Source organism: Morchella sextelata (assembly GCF_020137385.1).
Source record: "Morchella sextelata strain SCLS chromosome Unknown scls_12, whole genome shotgun sequence".
NCBI classification, from domain to species: Eukaryota; Fungi; Ascomycota; class Pezizomycetes; order Pezizales; family Morchellaceae; genus Morchella; species Morchella sextelata.
Window position 1 is genome coordinate 1,080,103 of NW_025408627.1, and position 21,364 is coordinate 1,101,466.

General features: G+C 44.4%; 4 protein-coding genes across 4 annotated transcripts; 1 reads left to right on the plus strand and 3 right to left on the minus strand.

Annotated features, from left to right (window-relative positions):
* Nucleotides 1-5,313: 5,313 nt before the first annotated feature.
* H6S33_002171 (uncharacterized protein) lies at nt 5,314-6,513 on the minus strand (the record flags this gene model as incomplete). Its single annotated transcript, XM_044833529.1, has 1 exon — nt 5,314-6,513. One exon carries the CDS (start codon nt 6,511-6,513, stop codon nt 5,314-5,316), a length of 1,200 nt encoding a protein of 399 aa, XP_044693314.1.
* A 223-nt stretch (nt 6,514-6,736) lies between these two features.
* H6S33_002172 (uncharacterized protein) lies at nt 6,737-8,887 on the minus strand (the record flags this gene model as incomplete). Its single annotated transcript, XM_044833531.1, has 10 exons — nt 6,737-6,799; nt 6,883-6,914; nt 7,031-7,057; nt 7,152-7,351; nt 7,417-7,436; nt 7,497-7,831; nt 7,903-8,110; nt 8,192-8,222; nt 8,288-8,376; nt 8,807-8,887. 10 exons carry the CDS (start codon nt 8,885-8,887, stop codon nt 6,737-6,739), a joined length of 1,086 nt encoding a protein of 361 aa, XP_044693315.1.
* Nucleotides 8,888-10,800: 1,913 nt separating this feature from the next.
* On the plus strand, nt 10,801-12,037 carry H6S33_002173 (uncharacterized protein; the record flags this gene model as incomplete). The annotated part of the gene is made up of 8 exons (XM_044833532.1): nt 10,801-10,962; nt 11,022-11,054; nt 11,384-11,410; nt 11,478-11,580; nt 11,627-11,664; nt 11,838-11,884; nt 11,952-11,966; nt 12,034-12,037. 8 exons carry the CDS (start codon nt 10,801-10,803, stop codon nt 12,035-12,037), a joined length of 429 nt encoding a protein of 142 aa, XP_044693316.1.
* A 4,219-nt stretch (nt 12,038-16,256) lies between these two features.
* H6S33_002174 (uncharacterized protein) lies at nt 16,257-17,625 on the minus strand (the record flags this gene model as incomplete). The annotated part of the gene is made up of 3 exons (XM_044833533.1): nt 16,257-16,346; nt 16,433-17,286; nt 17,349-17,625. 3 exons carry the CDS (start codon nt 17,623-17,625, stop codon nt 16,257-16,259), a joined length of 1,221 nt encoding a protein of 406 aa, XP_044693317.1.
* Nucleotides 17,626-21,364: the final 3,739 nt, after the last annotated feature.

The window sequence follows — 21,364 nt, forward strand, 5'->3', positions numbered from 1 at the left end:
AGGCCAAGGCCAAGGCGCATGTGCAATGTACAGTATCAGCCATTAGACCATCGTCTTCTTGATCCTAATTCCCATTGAGCGTTATTAGCATCAGATCCCTGTTCTTTTTTATGTCTCTGCCCAAATAAGTGCAAAGAAGATAAAGCTAAATGTTTAAACAGCCCTTTAGAGATAAAGAATTGTATCAGACGCGAGTAAACCCCTAATGAGTTTCTTTTTTTATGTTAAACCTCTCCTCAAAGGAAAATAAGTTTGGTTTTAGGTCATGTCTTCATTATATGCCTGGAACTGATAGCCGCCCAGACCGCGATGACCCCATTTAAACTGGAGAAACTGGGACGTCCGGCTTTTTCCATAATGAAGCATACTACGTGACTATCTGGGCCATTTTATGCGGCAGTGGTACCACAAAAATCAGCTTTTATACCTGTAGTGTTTGAGTCCCCAACGATTGACGGGTAGGAAAGAATAGTTATATCCAGGCACTACAGCCAACGCGAGGCAGCGATACCCCGTTGGCCGTCGGCGAAGCGGGGGCGGCGTAAATTTCTTTTGGGTAGAGTAGGCACATGTATGTATGTATATGTATGTACTCTACTCTAGAGTACTCCACATACTCTAGGTACATATACGTACTCTAGGTACTCGGGGCTATGTACCTACTCTAGCGAGAAGCGTGTAAATCCCAAGTAGGAGGCTAAGGCCGTTATTGAGGTATCATGCTGGTGCTGTGGATAGAGGTACTCGCAATTTTTTGGCGTTTCCGGACTGGACTGGGTCTGCATACCACCAAAATATGGTTCTTATGCACGATTTTCGCCCATATGCAGACCCAGTTCAGTCCGGAAACGCCAAAAAAATTGCGAGTACATACATACATATGTGTACCGTAGTCCAATTACGAGGACTACCGATACTGCATATGCCACATCTTTCCACTTTTGTTTTTGGCAGTTACTTCCTCCCTGCACTATCTTTTTTCTTTTTCTTTTCGTCCGAATCTGTGCTACGATAAGGAACTCGGCATATTCATTTTTCTAACGTTTTATAAACCCCAGGTGCGCGCAAATCCTCTTGTGAATTTTTTTTTAGTTTAGTGAGTTACGCGCCACGTGAGGACGGTAAGGTATCGTGACTTAAGCGCAACCGCGGGACAGTAACAGTAACTCAATGATTACAGTTAGTACGACTTTGGACTAGACTACAAACTGTGTGTGAATGTAGTACAAGCAAACAACATCACAAACTGCGCTCTAAAGTTCTGTATACTCTTCTGACACGCTACAAATCTCTCTTCGGCGACACGCACATCCTCTTTGTTACCTTGTCGATAATAATTATAGATCCATAAGCTATATATATTTTTTGCTAGCACCTCGCCCAGATGAGCTTATACTCTGCTACCTAATATGATTATAGTGATAGATAATATCATGATGTCATTGCAGAACCGGAACGCCATTCGAAGAGATATTTCGAGGATCATTATTTATCCGGTCCCGGTCATCTCTGAAAGGCCACGTCCACAAAACTTCTGGAACTCGAGATACTCGATACAGCCCTGGTACCGTTGAGAATTTCAACTCTGGTTCGCAGATCCTATTGCACATTAAATTAATATGATAACGTTTACGACAGGGGTTGTGCGTTACAGGACAAGATATCGAAACATTTCCTCGTGATCAGGCGACGTCAAAATACATACATACAAGTAGATACTACTGCTGTATACTAAAGTAATCCTTGTGACATCGGCGGCCGAAATTCCGTAAAACATAGGCCGAGGTATCGCCTAAGAGGATGTTATTTGACCCATGTTTCCGTAGAAGACGGATTTCAAGATCTTTTAGACTGAACTCCACATCACGTGCCACAAAACTTCGAGCAGCTTTCTGTAAAAAAAAAAAAAAAATCAATCCATAAGTACATACAATACAATCATTACGAGAAGAAGCATCTGAGCGGAAGCTAATACCTAGCCGGGAGCACTGGCTGAAATCGCCTTGCCTTAAGAATTAATTATCAAATCCGCTAAACATCAATCCCTTTCCTGGTGATTTGCTGAGACCATCCCAACTCAGAGGGGGTCAGAGCAAAATACTGTTGAGATCTCAACCGCATAAGAAAGGCAAAATTCGTGATGCCGAAGGAGGCTGTGATAACAATCTGTAGATGTATGTACTAGCCGTAGGGTATGTAGCAGATAAATGATTGTGATAAAGTTCGTCCGAGAATGCTGTGATATTGAATCGTACTACGAAGCGAGGCTGTTTGGGACTACTGTGAGTTGCATCTGTTGAGGAGAGCCCCACTATGGAGGATAAGGGCTTTTAGTGCTACAAGGTTGAAATGCGGCCACGAACGTGCGCATTATTGTTCAGAGCTACATGTAACTAACGGTGCTGTTGCAAAGGTCTTGGCATCATTGACACCTCACTAGGCAAGTAATATCGTAAAAATCTTGTTACAAGACTCCAAGACGTATCTACACGAAACTCACATCGCACTATGATAACTAAGTGCAATTGTCAAGGGTCGGGGCTGATAAAGTGAAAAAAAATCTACCTGTTCATGTTTCCCCCGCCTTCGAGTTTTAGTAATTGTAGACACATAGGGTATGCCGCACCGGCCTGTAACTTATCTAATGTTTGAAAAGAGGCATGTAACTTCGACGATCAACACTGTACTCGAGGGGGATGCAGTACTGCCTTGGATCCCCAATAGTAGCAGTCCACATAAATTTTAGGAAAAAATAATTCGCTCGCCTAAGAAAAGGTGACGGTTGAGTTTACTGCGTCAGCTGCAATGCAACTGATCATACTCTACTCCTCTTCCCGGGCCCCTTGTAGGAAGTATCAGACATCTGTAGGTGGATAAACAATTTTTCTACCATTCTTTCAAAACAAAGAAACCAGTAGTAAATTGGGCTACTGAAGCACAGAAGATCATAGCACTAACAGGCCCAGGGAATGCATGATCCCTGACCGTCATCATCGAAATCGACGAGCTAGCGTTTCAATACAGACATCATGATCATCCCGGGCTTCCTGTAACTCTGATACACTTATTGCTTACTGTGCCTTCAAACCATGTCCAGTTATTGCCCCGTTACCAATTGTGTACTTGCCTAGGAATACCTAGGCATGCAAAGTAACTACATGTACCTACTCTACGCCCCCAGTCTCTTGTGGTTTGCCGTCCTTGCATGAGCCGGCCGGCTGTTCCATTGCCTATATGCTGTGCTTTGTACCAACTTATGATAATACGATAAAAAAAAAACGGCAGATATCACCAATGAGAGTTTATTCAAACCGGCGGAAATAGGCGGAAAGGGAATCAAACAAGTCTTGAGTTTTTTTGGAGTTATGAGTAATGGAAACCATGGCTCTCATTAATTCTCGCAGAACACACCCTCTTAGTTTTTGAAACCTGTTTCTCGCTTTTTTTCCCTTCTCTCTATTCTTTCCCTTCGGGTATTTCTCGATGGGTGTGTGTGATGCGCGTGTACGTGGTCGGAACGATAAGCTTTTTCTTTTTCTTTTGGCCAGTTCTTAGGACGAGAAAATCTGAGGCTCAAGCTTCCCGGGCGATAACGGGGTAACAAAAACAGTACCGCCGTGAGATCTCATCGCCAAAGAACAATAATAAGAAACTGGGCTAGGGAGAAAGAGAGAAAACGGCAGACGGAACTTATGCCGTACCGTGGGCTGTTTCAGCAGGCATTCAGAGGAGTGACACAACCGAAGAAACATGGTGACATGCGAAGTTTATCAGAATCCACCGAGCGGGCACGTGGACATCGCCATGGCAAGACAATTGAAATCAAAAGTGAAGAAAATTACATGTATCTACATGTAGTACTAAGACGGTACTTCCCAGGTGAATACATATCACTAAACATGCTCACTCGCATCGGACGAGAGAAAAAGAGCATCCCGACAGCTTTCGGATCTTGCAGTGATCAATCGATTTCGATTCCCTGACCTCAATCCCGTGTTGCTAGTTATACAGTAGATCTTGTCTTCCCGAAAACTAATAATAATAATAATAATAATAGCAGTAAGAAGGAAATTGTAGTAATGAAAACCTTGCTCGCTTGCTGAAAAACCACTCTCACAGAAACACCAACATAAACATAAACAAACCAAAATATAAACCAAACCGAAAAAGGCATTTGAACCAAGGATATAAGGCGAAAGCAAGAATAATTCGCTAATAATGATAATAAAGAAAGAAGCGAATGTATACCCCACCCAGTGATAATGAAAACCTCCAGAAACCATAAGAACAGACCCCAATATACCAGAAACCAAAAACCAGAAAGAGACCCATTGTTGACAACCTCTTCGCCGAAATTTTGTTTTTTCCCCAAGATCTTAGAATGTTACTCCATAAAATAAAGAAATGGAACGAAAGAAAAGAAAAAAAAAAGCCCCAGAAAACCCAGAGGAAACCATCCAAGAGCCATTATAAAGGAAAATCCGCCAAACCGTGACTTCACCCATTTTTTTTTTTGATAAGTTTTCTCCCATATCTTTTTTTGTGTCCTTTTTTTCTCCTTTACCCTTATTTTTCAAGTTTTTTTGATTTGATTTCTTCGCTTTCCATCTTGTCATCGCAGTAAAAGAGTATCGTCCATTTAAGTATTAGCCTGGTCCATCTCGTGTGTCGTTAAGATCTTCGGTCAGGGTATGATAGTCAAGGGTGCCACGCCCTCATTACCTGGCCCCAAGGCTCAATTTGGAGAGAAGTGAAAGCGTAACAAAAACAGATGCAAGGTGCCAAAGCGAATCAGATGAAGGCAAAAGGTAGAAAGGTAAAGAACATTTGGGTTTGAAGTGAGATATCCAAAAAGAAATTAGAAGTCCAAAACTTTGAGATGAGATATAAGATATAAAAACCAGAACCAAATAAATCAACCACTCTGGATACACCAGTGCCCAAAAACTCTGTAATCACAACCGTTGATATAAAATTCCTAAACACGCTAAATAAAGAAAATGCAAAACAAAAGAAAATGCCCAACGAATAGAGAATAGAGAATGTCACAGGAAACTTTGGAGCATGTGTGTTATACTTGATCCATGTCCAGTGATGGAAAAGATCTTATGAAAAGTGCTCGTGGAGCTCGTATCGTCATCAACTTCGTGAAAAGGACTTAAAGAGCTAAATGATGTGCGTCTTGGGGTCGATAGGATGGATATATATTGGGATCTTCGATTTTGTCGAAGGTCTCGAAGGAACGTTGGAGTATTTTGGCGAGTTCGTGGATTTAACGCAAATCGTTTTAGATGAACCCCCATCACCGATGGTCTAGTCTTCCTCATCTATACCCCCCAAAACATCATCATCGTCGCTCTCACTCGGCATATTGGGAAGAGACAATCTACCATTAACTGTTTTTGGCTTTTTTCCAGGAGTGCCAGACGACAAGCCTCCTGGAGCCTTCCTTTTCATCCCACCACTAGTTGGCGTCGTATTATTTCCAGTTCCAGCCCCCATAGGGTGGGGTTGCCGATTAGGTGTTCGGTTCACGTTGCTGTTCGGGTTCATTTTGTCCGCCTCTTTACCCTTCACTGCACCAGCTTGCACGTTGTTACTTCCAGCTCCCGCTCCAGCATTTACTTCCTCATCCTTCTTTCGTCTCTCCATTTCCGCAACTTCATCTGCAGTCAAGAATCTTCCACCAGGCCCTCTGGGCCGTCTCATTGCATGGTTATGCCGGGATTCATGCAGATATGGTTTTCGTTGCTTCGACGTTAACCTAAGAGCTTCTTCGAGCTTCTGACGAGCAACACGACGCTTCAGTATTCGGTGAAACTGCTTGGCATTAACATAAAGAGGTGATTCTTCCGCCGGCACAAGATCTGGAGACTGTTGGTGAGGTTGTACAGGCGGATGCATTGGTGATTGTTGCACCGGCTGTGTAGGAGCTGGGGGTTGTTGTTGAGGTGGTGGGGGTGGGGGAGCTTGCTGGGTTGCTGGCGGTTGCGGAGGAGCTGAGGTTCTTGTGTTATTTACTGGCTGGGCATGCTGCATAGGAGGAGTCCCAGCGGGAGCTTGATGTTGGCTCATCCTTCGCTGAGGTGCACCCATAGCCTGCTGTTGGGGCACTTGCTGATTCGGAGGTTGTATAGCTTGCTGAGGTCCAGCCTGGTTTGTAGCAGCTACAGCCATTTGTGGAGACCTGTTTTGTGTTCCTTCCCGCTTAACCTTCACTGCTGCGGCATTCATTCTGGGTGATTGTACACTCTGTGGGCCATTTCCCTTGAGATTCATCGCATCACTGGACATATAGTATGTTCCTGTATTTCCCAGGTAGTTTTGGTAATAAGGGTGTCCTTGGCCTTGAATTGGAGAATGTTGGTTTCCTGGCGGATGCATACTCGCGTTATTGTGATGAGATCCTCCCCCACCAATCCCACTACCAGTGTTCTGTGGCGAGTATGCTGCTGTAGCATGAAGATGTGATGGATGGGGTTGTGGAGTAAATCTAGCGTATGCTGCATCCATTTTGGAAGGTCTGAATGATGAAGCTCAAAATGCCTCTGAGTATTCTGTGGAAATATTGATGTCTCTTTGAGCTTCCACTCAGTGTTGATATCTTATTTTCTGATGTGACAACTGGATGTTGGCCGAACGATTAAAGTTTGAGGATAGTTGATATTCTGTGTGTGTCTCGTAAAGCCGTGAATTCCGTAGCAACGTAAGACGCGACGACGCGATATGTCGAATGTTATCTCAAAGACACCACGGTGGGCTCAGAGAAGAATGACTGGATGGGGTAAATGCGGAGAATCTGTCAGGAACGCAACCGTGCGGGAAGAGGCAGCAAGGTCTATAAGCTATAGTAGGCGGCAAGGTAGATAGAGCTTAACTGACAGGTTGTGAACTGATGAGTCTTAAGCTTGAGGCTTTCAAAAAATCCAGCGTGCAAGTAAGTACAACAATGACGGTTCGTCAACTAGTTGTCGCAAGTCAAGTGGCTGGCCGGTCCCAAGGTGCAGTAGTGGAGCTTCCCGTCACAAACTACGAAGAACGTGAACCCGGCTGTTGCCTTATTCGTGAACGTCAGAATACTATGTTCTGTAACAGGTTGTTGCCAGCGACTGTGCAAAATCTGCCGTAGAATGTCTCAATTCCAGACAAACCTTCGTTTGGGGTGGGTTTGTTATTTTTAATTTTTTTTTCCTTTCCTCGTTCCAAAAAATTGCAGAGCAAAGCACGTGTCTGTCTGTTGCGTTGGCCAAATATTTTGCGGAAAGAAAATTCGAAGGCCGCTGGTAGTGGTGGTGTTGGTGGGGTGTGTGTGCGTGGGTACTTCGTAATGGGATGGGGGGGCAACCTGCAGCTTGAGTGATGTGTTAGTGACTTGGAGCAAAGAGCGCGGGGGAGGCGTTAAAAGGGAAATCGTACTGAAGAGGCTGATCTTCTACCTAGCCAATTGATGAACAGATTCTGATGGCTGGCGTTGAGTGGTCTTCAAGCGAAAGTACCAGCAAGGAACTGTATGATGATACTGAGGTCGAGATGCCCGAGCGTTTCGCACACAATGTTTCTCCGTTCCAGTGAAAGACTGCTGGGGATAAAGGTACTTTGCAGAGAGTAGTAGTAACGCCTAAATTGTAGAAAAGTATGATGACGATGAAAGTTCCTGTGTCGGATTGGAGGACCTGGAATTGGACGGATTCTAGGGTGGAAGACTGCGTAGGAAGTAATAATGGGGAGTTATGATTAGCAACCGTTCTAGCTTGCGATGCGGCAGTGAGGATGCACGCTGATTGGGAGGGTGATGCGCTGGCAGTCGGTCTATGCAGTGCAGAACACGACACTACAACACTGCCGATCTCAACTAACTATCGAATTTTCAAGGGATATTTTATTGTAATTTTTTTTCTTTACCTTTTTCTTTTCTTCTTTTCAAACACTGCCCAGCTGGGGTGGTGAAAGTTAAGTTACGGCCCCGAAGATTTACAACCCTGGCGCGGATTGTTTTCGTCGTGCTTCTTCTGCTGCTTGATGACGGAACAGTTGGTACCGTACCGGTGTGTGGTGCTGTTGTCGATGCTGTTCCTGCTGCCGCTGATGCGACTGCTACTACTGCGACTACCTACTCACAGTTGCTGCTGCCTCCCACCAGGTACGGGTTTTTTCTTCTTCTTTCCTTAGTAGACTAGTGTGTGGTCTGTACCCTGAGTTCGAAAGAAGCCCACAAATAGACTCTGATAATTCGTCAGGGTGACAGTCAAAAGGGCGGATTCGGTAGCAGCAAAGTCAGCTGCTTTACCTGTGCAGCCAGTCAGAAGTCAGCAGCCGACCCTTTGAGCGCACACGGGTTCCCAGCCCTACGGAACAGACGCAGGACAGATAATCAGTCTAATCAGACGGTCAAAAAAATTCAGAGCAGTACAGCCTGAAGAATGAGATATGACGAAGGGTAACAGATTCTTGGGATTTCACCTTGCTATTTTTTGGGGAGCAGCAACAACCTTTTTTTTTTTTCCTTTCTCTCTAAAGGTGGGGGGGGGGGAGGGGCCAACTGAAATATGATTGGGCGCGAGAGGCTGGGATTCAACGAAGAAGTTCTGGAGATGGCAGCGGGGGTAGCAGGGCAAGGCCAAATAGGACTTTTTTTTTTTGGCTGGGCAGGGTTTGGGTTTGGAAATGAGATGGCACTTTGATTGGTAAAAACACTCAGCAACGCCCAGCGACGCACCGAAGCCTTAGAAGTGTGGAGGCAACACGCGAAAAATCGAAAAGGGGAAAGACTTGGGGTAAGTGTCTCAAGAAATGCATTCCGACCCACACTATCGGACAACCATAGCCGGTGTGGCAGATTATTTCCGCGCGCGAAAGGCTGCTGTGATGTGATGTGTTCGTTAGTCATCACGAGAATGGCGGTGGCTGGGTGCTTCGTGGGGCATCCCGATTGGTTGAATCCAGTTTCACTTCAAATGTGAAATATGTACCTACCTTCCCTGGGCGCAACGTGATGTCGTCCGCAGCATTTTGAATCAAGGAAAAACATAGAAAGTGACGACAAAAGGTACATCCTGTAACCTGGAGCTGTAGGGAAAAAGAAGCCTACATGCGTAGGAGAATGTAAGTACAAGGTACTCTACTCTAGTACTCTATTATGCCTAGTACATGTATGTATGTATGTAGGCAAAGTCTGATAATGCACAGCTCTATGCAAACTCAGATCATCTGTTGTCATTTCGCAAGGTGGTCTTGTAGGCTCTATCAAGAATTGGGCATGTAGTTCTGATATTCTAGTATTCTGCGATAATATCAGCTGGTTTCCAGACAGATATCTTTTCTTTCCTATCGATTTTCCCAGGCTTAATCAATGTGCTTGACGAGCCATCGCGACATTTGAGTCTCGATATCCACATCAATGTCTCTCCGGACACCGTCCGCGTCTCACCGTCCGCGTCTCACAGGGCCGAAGAATTGTTTTTTATCTCCATCTCCTCTTATGAACCCGATCTTCAATCCCTTACTCCGAGTCCTCCCGTGTCGGCCTAAAAGACTATCCCGCGGAGCCTCCGCCACCACGATCCCGGTCCCCAGAGGGGAAAAGCAAGCGTAGCCAGATATCACACTCAAGAATTCGATCCCATATAAAAGAATACGGCAAGGCGTTCGCAGGACGGGGCTTGAGATTATTAAGGGTTCGAACCATAGGCAGGGTACGGGCCGCTTGTTGACAATTGATATCTCATTGATATCGGATCAGGTAAAGCACGGACGAGAATGAGTCTGTTTTTGACGGCAGACGCGATGGGATGGGTCGTCGTGCTCACGCGGACGCATAACGCGGGAGCACGGGTTAGTCGCAGAAAATCTTCTCGCCAAATCCTTCGGGCGCTCTCATCTCATCTCATCTCGACTGATCTTCATTGCTTCATTTCGCTCCGAACCCTGCTTGGTCCCGACCACCATCGCTGTAAGCAACTACACGCAGGTGTCATAGTTCGTCCCCACCCCTCCTAATATCGTCACTTGTTTTGTCTGGCTGTTTTGGCTCTGGAGTTTTGCTCCGTTGATTTCTCTTGTTTTGTCTTGTCCTGTCGTCGTCCCTGGCCTATCCCTACTATGGATGGTCCTTCTAGTTCATCGACTCGCTTGTTCTAGATCCCCCATCCCTCGCAGCAACAGCACGTCACTTCAGGTACCAGGAACGAAACCACACATCAGATAGTTGCACATGCCAGCCATAGAAGAACATTCAGTAATCTCACGAGCCTAAGCCGCAAATAAAATTAAAAAAACACATAAATCGCAATAAAACGAAGAATATACCTCGAAACTGTCCAGGGATCCCAGGAGAAACAAATTGCGGGAAAGAGAAATAGAACAGAAAAGAAATTTTGGAAGCGCGCGCTGTTCACGTGGGCCCAGAGGTTTGAAACTACAAGTCCGACATCAACCGAAATGAGGTTTATGCGCAACACCTCGATAACCGATCTGCACGCCAACTTTATGTTCCTTTTGTTCGGTTTCAGTTGCTTACCCATAGCGCACGGACAATTAACTGAAAAATCCAAGAATAACAGGGGCGGTTCTGGATTTGCAGCAAGCGTCTACGGTAACCATTATGAGACCGATGAAGTTATGGATAGTGATTTTTACCAGGTTAAGCGAATAAACTTACCAACAGATTGGCAAATAACAAGCAGGGCACCCTTTCCACAAAAGGAAGCCTTCATGTCTGAGATTTACGAAAACTGCTTAGTTTGTGGTTGCAGGGATAGTAAGGCTGCTAACTAATACCGCACGGGGAACTTGGTGTTCGTGATGAACTCGCAACACGATGTCTTTCTTACAAACAGGGTATCACTGTTGTACCTTCGGGTTCCGGTGGCTTTCCTCCTTCCTCAACGGCTGGCGAACGTTGGTATTGGAATGGACACGATCTTGCATCTCCACTTGTTATTTATCGTTTCAAGATCTATACATGTGAGTTTCTACGATCATGTGTCCAAGAAACATTCTAATGCTTCTTATTTTCCGTACAGGTTCCCGAACGCAAAATTACCCGTGACAGGCCGGTTTGGTGCGATCGTGGGGGTCCTTCGTACCTCGTATTTTATTGAATTCGATTCATAATTACCATCGGAACAACAAACACTCGTAAATCGCTTGGCTGGTTAAACTCGGGCGACGGCTGTTACATGTTGACAGTTAATATCTGCAGATCGTGGTGGTAAGTTTCGTTAACTAACTCTGGTTCCGAACTTCCTGCATTCGCACATCTCATTTCCGGTAATTCCTAACTGCCGTATTGCATAGAACTGACTAACCTGTCAGAAGTTTCAACGGCAATATTCATCACGTGTTTTAGTCTGCATAATCTGAATGTGGCATATCGATACTCTAGTGTTCGGTTACGCATGCAAGCGGATCGGTCGCATTCCAAACCTCTGAGCTTAGATCTCTCACCTTGCTTTATTCACTAATCCGATAGTTGGCAGAGCGAAAATACCGGCTTCACGACAACTCTTCATATTCGCACGGCAACCTTTATGACAGATTCTTTACGGAATCACAAATATATAATCGGCCTAAGAATTAACAGTAGGTATCTATGGAAACACCCGTTATTGAAACTAAATTGAGAAAGATTCCATCATGCGACAACAAAAGAATAAACTTCCATATGTATTTTTTTCTGCAACCATACAGCCTAGGCTATAGGTCGCGCGCATGCACCTATCGCTTTCTGGGGTTTCTTAATTATAACTTGGAAAGCCACTGACCCGTCTGTGATACTCAATTGCTAGGCTGAGAAATAATCTCACCACTTTATCTTATTTTCAATAGGGAATTAACAGGGACGACTTACCAATTTTGAAAATGACACAAGCAAGAGGCTGACATGGTTTATCAAACGTCCAGTTATGTGTGACAGTAACTGTCCAAGCTAAGGTCGTTTTGTGATTGATTAGTTACCCGCCTGTACAGTACACAACGTCGGTTCCTTATTCTGATCAACTAATATTAGCTAACCTATTTGGGTCGATTATTTAGTTAAAATTATTTGGATTTTATGTAAGCAGGCGACATCTTCAGAATGCGATGCACCTCCGACCAAAATTTACTTACGCCACCGGGCCCACGATTATTTTCGAACCAAATTTCTGAATCACATAGAAATCTCCCCTTATCACCCTACTAACCAATAAAACTTTAATTAGAAAACTTTGAGTATTAAGCGGCATACAATGACTATCTGGTCGAGATTAGATTTTCATATCTTATTAGAGTTCAGCTTCTGAGAGTGGGCTCCAAACTTAGAAATTAAAATAAAAGTAATAGAAGGTCTGATTCGGTTCGGACCCTCTGACGGGGCCAAAAACAAAAGTCCGCGGAAGATGAAAACCCGGGGAAAACGGACCCCGATAACCAGGTCAGCTTGCTGTCAGGCAACAACATGTACTCAATGACTGTGTTTCTAGACGATGTCTTAATCAGTCAGATACCTGGAATTGGCATCTGACGATGCTGGGGTTCTATTACCGGTTTAGTGAGATTCTGCTTGCAGCCTCGAATCACGGTCGGCACTCTGGTTGTTCGCCGCAGGACAGGCTGAGTGATTAGCGCTGCAGCCCAATAAGGAATTTACGGGAGAAGGCAGAAGTGGGAAAAGTTGCCTCAGTAGTCTAGGGGCTATGTATGGTCTAAATTGCTACAGAAAGCTGGACCCCATCTCATCCATAGCCTTCGCGACCCACGCCGTTGGGTGCATATCCTAGCTCACTGATGCAAATGGTGCGAGACGCGTGTGCCCCTGCTTCTGCCTCATGACAGGAGGAAGGCACAGCAGAAGACATAGTGCGCGCCCTGGATACGTGGTTGATTGGCTATGGTGGAGATTGCCAAGATGGTGATCTCGGTCATGGATTATCACTCGATGATGATCTTGGTCACTAACGGCTTTGGGGCATGCCCTAGGCGTCTACAGCCTATAAAGAAGTGTTATAAATACTCATGAGCAGGTTTGTGAGAATATTGCGGTGTGAAGCGAGGTGATCGAATTATGATGATGGCGATGATGCTGTCGCCCTGTAGTGGTGTGAAGGCCTTGTGGATACGAGACACGTGAATACGCACACAAGCCATGAGTCCTCGAAAGCTTACTACTGAGATCTCAATGTACTCATATAGTATAGCACATGTTAAAAGCTTCCAGGCAGATCAGCCTGGATCACAGTCCATCACTCGCGCTAAATCCTCCCCAGGGCTGGAGCAGCGGTGAGACATTTCTCAACCGTAGCTCCACCGACCTTGCCATGGGAGAAGGTTTATCCGCGTTAATGTGCCTGCAGGAGACCTCCGGTTTCCGGCCGAGTCGGTGGCTGGTTTTGGTTTATGATATTAGGGAATTCACTCTCCAGCCAATCTGATTGGTGCTTTGCCTTTGCGCGCTCTCATTGGCCGGAATCTGGATACAAGTCTCGCGCCAAAAGCTGAGTTTCAAGGATTATTGACCGCAAAAGAATTAAAATGGATCTTATTTGCTTTGCAAAGGAGATCATGTGGCTATGACTATCCGTTAGTAGTTGATCTATGTATAGCCTATGATAGAAAAAACAGGAGAAAGCGCATAAAACAGTATCCCTTGGCTATCACTATAGCTTAATCTGATCTCCGTTATCGCACGCTATAGTAGTTTATTTACTCGGGATTGCGGTTATCGGCAACTATTGGCGGGATATTTCCTGTTTTCAGGTGTATATTCTCCACAATACTCTATGATGAGAACAGACCATTATCTTTGTTTCATGACATCTCACCTCTCGCCGTCAAAAATCCCTCATTGATCAAGCTATGATGGAAAATACTAATACATGGGTAGTATCAAACGCCTCATCTCACAATGTGCTTTCATTCATATCCTTCCAGCCAGCCAGCCAGCCAGCGCGTCCCGAAACTCCTCGCTGCGAAGACCGGGCCATAGTCAGGTGCATCTAGCTGGACAGAACCGGCGCGGTGGACCCGTTCCGTTGACTGTCCTGGGAATTGAACTAAATGGAAATATGGTGGCGCTTCTATGGACGATTGTCATCCATTTTTTTTTTTTTTTTTTTTGGAAACGGCGAAGGAATTCTGTTTTGGGATCGATAGACATTAGGTACTCTATCTATGGACCGATATTGTCCCTGCGCTTTTCTTCCAGGAACCCCCACCCATGATGGCGGTCATGTGGGGAGCATAATTGCACAACTAGAGCAGCGGTGATCAATTGCACTAGAGCGGCGAGGGCTAGCCGAAAGACGTTGGCTCTGTAGTACCCTAGACTTGCTTGTGCTTGTAAAACATGTTTCCAGGAAACTGATTTGCAATCTTGCATGTGCTATTATGTCTCAATGATTATTGATTCGATTTCTGGGTGTGGAGCACAAGCTCGATGCTCGTAAAACTACTCGGGAAATTGATAAGAAAATTACTCCCACATGGACCATTGCCTGAGAATTTTAATCTTTCCCCCCACCCCCAAAAAAATACTCCGCAATTAATAACTGCCAATTTCTAAATTATATCGATGATTGCATGTATGTCAGGGACTAGAGACCGTCAGATAGCTTGGGACGTCATCCATCTTTTTACTACAATGCATTGAAAGGATATCCCGAGAAGAAATGATGTCTTCATGGATTAAGCCTGCAGTGATGGTTTCGGAACGCTCCATCGAGTATCCTCTCCCAGTCGGCTGACTGCTAGGCGTTGGAAAAGGAAAAGAGAAGGAAAAAAGCATTCGTACGTACATAAGCACGTACCCGGTATATCGATCCCACAAGCGCCAGCTTCTATCATTGCATATGTAGGGAGTTGGGTTGCATGGAGGTTCGAATTGTTGCCGGTCCGCGAACATATGTGCAACGATTCTCAAATTGTAATAACCTTCAAAGAAATCGGAAGTATCGCTTCGACGGATGAAAAATATAGACACGTATACAGACTATAAGCTGCTGTCTCTCCTGGGAATTACCATCGGGTATGGAAATATTGCATCGTGATAAAAAGCTACATGCAGTGCATGTTTCGGATCGAGTGATAGCATATGATGTTGTCACCCACGCAACCCCCTCAGCACGGCACAACTTAACTCTCTAACAAGCTTGAAACCTTAGCATACTGCAGAGGTCGGTTAAGACTTTCAAAGCGGATCTAGGCTAGTGGTGTTGGGAGCTTTTTGAACCGCACACCACAAGCCACAGTAATTACTTTTTGGACAAGTTAAAATCTCGTGTGCAAGGCCAGCAAGCAGGATTCGTGTTTCATGAAGCTGCACTCGGACTCCGCACACGTGGAAGAGCTGGGTACAAAAATAGTTCAGACTAGGTAGTTCAGTACACAACTAGAGTGAATGTAGGCATAGTAGCTGAAATGACATAGTATCGCGAGTAGTTGACTGCTCGTTTATCATGCAAATATCTAATACTTCACTGGCCAAGACTCCAAGGATAAGTTTGAGCTCATGAGCTCGAATAGTGAACTGAGTGCTGATTGGGTGCATTTTCGGCGGACTCCGAGGAGTCAGTTCTGCGCATATCGCAGCTTTGATATAGCATTTGAGCAGATGTTTTCTTCCGTTAGCTAGAGGTAGTGACCGGTATTGATGGCTGTCATGATAAGATAATAAAAACTTTAATTTCAAAACCCGAACATCTAAATCCGGTAGGCATTCGGAGAAGCTAAGAAGAAAAAAAAGAATGGTGGGTTTCATGACCCTGTATAGTGTGAGTGATGATCCGTGAACTTATCAACCCGATTTGATCGAACTAGCTATAAAGCTCCATTGAATATAGATTAATTCTACTAGTAACATGACAATAATAATAATGATGATGATGACGATGATGATGATGATGATGATGATCGATGATGGTGATAGTAATGGTGATTATGGTGATGATGATGAATACTAAGTGTAATTATTGGACAGTACACTACTATACAAACCATTGGTTGCCTATTCAAAATATCATGCACAGCCAAGATCGATGAATACATTTAGGTATGTAGTTATGTGCAGTTAATCTATTTCTCTGCACACTAGAGAGAAATCAATTATAGAAAAAGCAAATCATACATCGTGTTGGGCTACGAAACTCAATGCGTTTATGGGTATATTGGAATTTTCTTGAAATCAAAAGAAAAATCCTGTCAACTATTAGTGGCATTTATGGAATTCATATGCAAATGCAAAGCCCCGTACTAATGCGTACACCCCCTCCTTAGGCATATTTTCAAAACACTATGATTTCGTTATCACCTGCATCAATCCATGTGGCGTTTCGCGAGTTTCTGGAGCTCATGACAAATAATGCGCACCATAGCTAAAGGATGCAAGTTCACGATCAGTAATCCAGACTCGAATGATACTTAGTAGGGTAATGGGATATGCAAGTTAACCATGACTTACATGCTCCGCCATGCCACCATGGCAATATACCTTCACCACATCTCCAGTCCCCTCATCCAAGAACGCATTGACAGGTCCCAGCCTTCCATGCTCCACATTATCCTTCAATATGTTCCAGAAATTAATCTTCTTATTGGGGCTCTCCCAGGTGTTCATATCGACCCTCCAATGACCTCTCTCCCACGTCCGTAGCTCCCTAGTTTGGCTCCGCTTGAGCTTCTGATATTTCCCAACTAGAAGGTCTCCTACATCTGTCATCTCTCGCAATTGCGGAGTTATGAGCACTGGTGAAGAGTTTGTGTCCGGGGGAGGGGAGATTAACTCGTAGGCCCCATCAGTGGCGAGAAGTGTCCTTAGGGGATGTGATTCCGGATTATTGTTTTGGACCGAGGGTGAGGCAAAATTGGAATGCAAGGAGCTTAAGGAGTAGTCTGAGACTGCTAATGAGGACTCATGGCGTGGGGACAGTGGGGTAAGTGTGCTTGTGGTTGGAGGTTGGTTGTAGCAGAATGAAACACCTGGAAGTGCCGGGAAAACCGTTGCCTCTGTCTCATCGGTATATGCCCCTTCAGCACGAGCTGCAGGTACAGCGAATGGATCACTGGGCATCGGGGGTTGTGAGTCTGGGATACTGGCAGGTGGTGACTCCCATGAATCGAAGCGGGAGGTGGCATAGCTACTGTCGGATTCAACTCCATCCTCGTCTAGACTTAGAAGCCTGTGAGATTCCACCGAGCTTGGGTTTTGAGCTACATCCTCCGGAGTACTAGTTGGTGGCAGAGGAGGTATTCCTCCTCTGTAATCAATGAGGGGTGATAATAGGCGAGGTATCACATATTGTTCATCTGCAGTAGCTGTAACAGATTCAGAAAAAAAGCTCCAATTTGTTATCTGTAGGCATTGAAGTAGATAATACATTCCACACTATGTTCTAATAATATTTCATAAGAATCCCCAGCTACAGCCGTGGATACACTCTCAGAAGAGGACGGCTCTTCGCCATGTTTCTTTAACGCCCTCAACTCTCTCTGTACCTGGTCCCCCTTCTTAGGAAAGGTAAGACTAGTGATATGCGTTCTCTTCTCTGGCATAAAGCTGAGGATTGACAATGCTTGTGCTCTGATTTTGTCATCTTCACTTTTGGAAGTTGGTGCCGCCGAATGGACGAGGATTTCGATGTGTGTTTCGGACATTTTTGTTCATGGGGAAGTGCATGTTCAGGATGGAGGAAACTGTTCAGCGAGAATGTTGGTGTCGTACGTCGCTTAGTACAGAGGATCGAACAGCGAGGTTGAGGACGTGGTCGGCTTGGCGACAGCACATGGCCTTGTGGTATGTAGGTACAGGACCGGTACTCTACATACATGTAGGTACATACCTACATGTGAAGTATGCAGGTATATACATGTATACTTATGAGTACATGTACATCTAGTACATAATAAATGTATATATATGTAATCTACGCTATGTAGGTACATGTGGGTACATGCTCAAGAGCGGAGTACTCTATAGCTAGTTATTCGAGTAGGCCAAACTACATGTATGTACATAGCCATTAAGCCTGCGTGCAAACTTTTGGGGTTCAATTTTCTATGAAACGTAGGTACATGTACATGTGGTTGGGGCTTTATAATTTATCAAGTACATGTAAGTACATGTACTTATGTATTACTTAAGTAAATTAACTGTAGTATTAGGTGATATCATACTATACCTACATGTACTTAGTATTGGTTACGATATTGATACGTAGATCTTGTTAGGACATATCATAAAACGCATAAACTCTATTACTATGCGAGTAGGCTAAAACTGGTAAGGGTTAATCAACGTTCGATCTTAGTTTCAGCGTATTTATGGTAAAAACGATCTAGATCAGATCTGATCTAGATGTGAAATTTGTGTAAAACTGGTTTTTTTCTTCTCTTTCTACCTACCTACTCTACTGTCCTGTGTTGATGCCACCTGTTTGGCTAGGTCTCTATAAGCTGGTGAGTTTAGAACAATTCTAAAGATCGCAACTTTGATACTGATCCAAGTATTAATCAACCCAAGATTACTGATGGGAAATTAATGATATTACGTATCAAAGCGGTCAGTTATTAACTACTTGTACATACATGTACTTAGAGCCTGTTCGGTTGACACAAAAATCCATAGATTGGACTCAATAAAGTAATTACCTCCAGAGATTTTTTTTATTCAATCCATGGATTGCAACCAATTCAGTGTCAACCGAACAGGCCCATATTTATGTATGTAAATACCTACATGTATGTAACTACTCTAGTAACTCCGGCCCAGATCGGAATGGCGTTTCAATCTCACCCACAGGCCTGGATTTCGGTGGTAACACCTGTCAACGGGCATATTGGCCATGGCTTTACCCCTGGGTACGATGGATACCTTGCGCCTCTACCCTACCGGAATTCCGGCATCTTATAGAAGCCGGAATTTCTAGGATGCCTTCAGATTGAGGCGGTAGATTGTTTCTCAAGATCCTTGTCGCTCTGTTGGAACACCGTTTTCCACGTGCGCGCTTCCCCGAAGAGCGACTTGGGATTATGCTTGTATTTGCATTAATAATTAAAATAGCTGTACGCCTATATTGTAACCCTGTTTCTCCCAGGGAGCCTCTTGAATACAGTCGCACCTCGCTATCTCGTAATTCGATATCTCTGATCTCTTGCTGTCTCGTACGGATTTGCGGGTTAGGTACTGCCCTTCTCCACCAAAAACTATTTGCTGTCTCGTATATTTGCTATCTCGTAGGGGTTTGGCTCCCAGCATACGCTAACGACATAACGAGGTGCGACTGTATATGTAGCCGCTAAAGGACTGTATAGGAAGTAGGTCAGTTGTGATTTCCTACCCTTATTATTCAAGACGGCTGATCAAATACCCTATGAATATATCACTAGGTCAAATTGTCTGTGAGTGCTGTGTTGGGCTAGATAAGTCCCATGGTAGGTATTATTTCCTTGAGTGATAGTCACAATTTAAATCTAACGAGTGATATATTGTGATTCAATGCACAGCCTTTTTTAGGGCATGATAGTTTTTGTTGTTCTCAAGTGTTTCTGTTTCTTAGAATATTATTAATCTAGTTATAATACTCAGTGGAATATATGCATTGACTACCGTCTAATCTGAGAGTTTTATTTTTTGAGATAAATGTCTTTCGGGCCTTCTCGAGCGTTTTGCTTTCAGTATCGCAATTTTCCGCATGAATAAGTAGGAAGAGCTTGCATATGCAAAAGGGTGAGAACGAATTTATCTACTTCATTAGACCAGTCTAGGCAAGCAATTGGTCAGCTCAGGATTACTGGGTGTATACTCGGGGTAGTAAAGCATAAACAGCAGCCCTGTTTTGTCTCAAGCCTAAAACTTCTGTGTCTGGACAAATCTAGACACTACACCAGTCATGGGGATGTTTTGGTGGCCAGTTTGTATCGGGCTCGGTGTTTCTAACGGTTCCATATTTAATAAAGTCTCGATCATACTTAAGAATGCATATTGAGCTAGTACAGATGAGTATCGTATCCCCAGGAAACACTCAGTAAATATTGCCTTATCATATTGTCAACCAAGCGTTTGAAAATGGTGTGCTAGGCATTGGCCCAACACCTCATGTGATGATCGCGATTTTCTCCTCGAGCCATAATAGCACCCCACGACCCGACCGTCCACCGTCTGGGGCATCGCACAAACCTAACCTAGCAGTCCCCGGTTCTTGTTGTGCTCTCATGTATGAGCGGGCTGGTAAAGTACGGGCCATTTTGTTTCAAACAAGGTGGTCTGATCTTTGGACAAATGGTTTCTCTGCGATTAACGCCGTAGATGACACGGTCTGTCGGACGTCCGCATCGGATTGGATTGGATTGTAATCCTAGGTGTGATAGCGCAGCGAATGAGAAACGAACAGCCAAGCAATCAGGTAAAGAAAATCTATCGGTCCACCTCTTCAGCCAATGATATACCAGCCAACTGCGATCGAGCCTTCCCCTCGCTTCAGATTCTTATCAACATCGACATAAAAGCAGCTCTCGGACCGGAGCTTCCTGCTTTATTCGAGTTAATTATGCAAATCACACATGCTGAAAACGAACGTTCTACTCCAATATACCGGCCGGGATCTTCTCCGATATTCATTGTAAACGTAAAAAGAATGATGGCACATTCCCTGCCGTAATTTGACCAGCCTCTAAGTTTCAAAGAGATAATGCGTTAAAGATTCGTGAACCCCCACCTTTGCTCTATTATCCAAAAGGTGATTTAGTAGGCTATGCATATATGCCACAGTTCCCAGTCAATATGTGATATAATCCTTGAAAAGGTCAGCTGAGACGATCTGCGGGAGAGGATTCTGCAAGATGGCTGCGGGGCCTTGGGAAAAAGTGAAACGAAACAGCAGGAGACATGAAATGTGAGCAATAATCTTTCCCCATCTGTGCTCTTCGGCAGCCGGCTCTTGACTAGATCGAGATTGACCGTTATTCCCTTTTCCCGAGTGATTACCACGCCATTAACCTTTTATTTGATCATTGACCAATCACCAAACCAGCCTGTGTGTAGATGTATTCCTGTGGATTCTTGCTAAACAATCAAAGGTAATTCTAGAAAGGTAAAAACTAACCTCAACAAATATGATGATTGAGTGGCCCCCACAAGACTGACCTAAACAAGCATGATGAATGAGCTTGTCTCATAAGTTAGTGAGTAGGACTAAGCTCAGGCCTTTCGAACCTTTATTGTATAAAACTGCCAAGACATACCTACGAGTGATTTTGAGTGACTTGAAGAAGATTCGTTGATGAGGACGCTCATAGTCTGGTTAGTTTAATTTCTAGACGACTCACCACGTTCTGTGACTCCTCCAATGGGTCCATTCCCTAGCTGAAGATACAGGGAAGGAAACTCTCATCCATG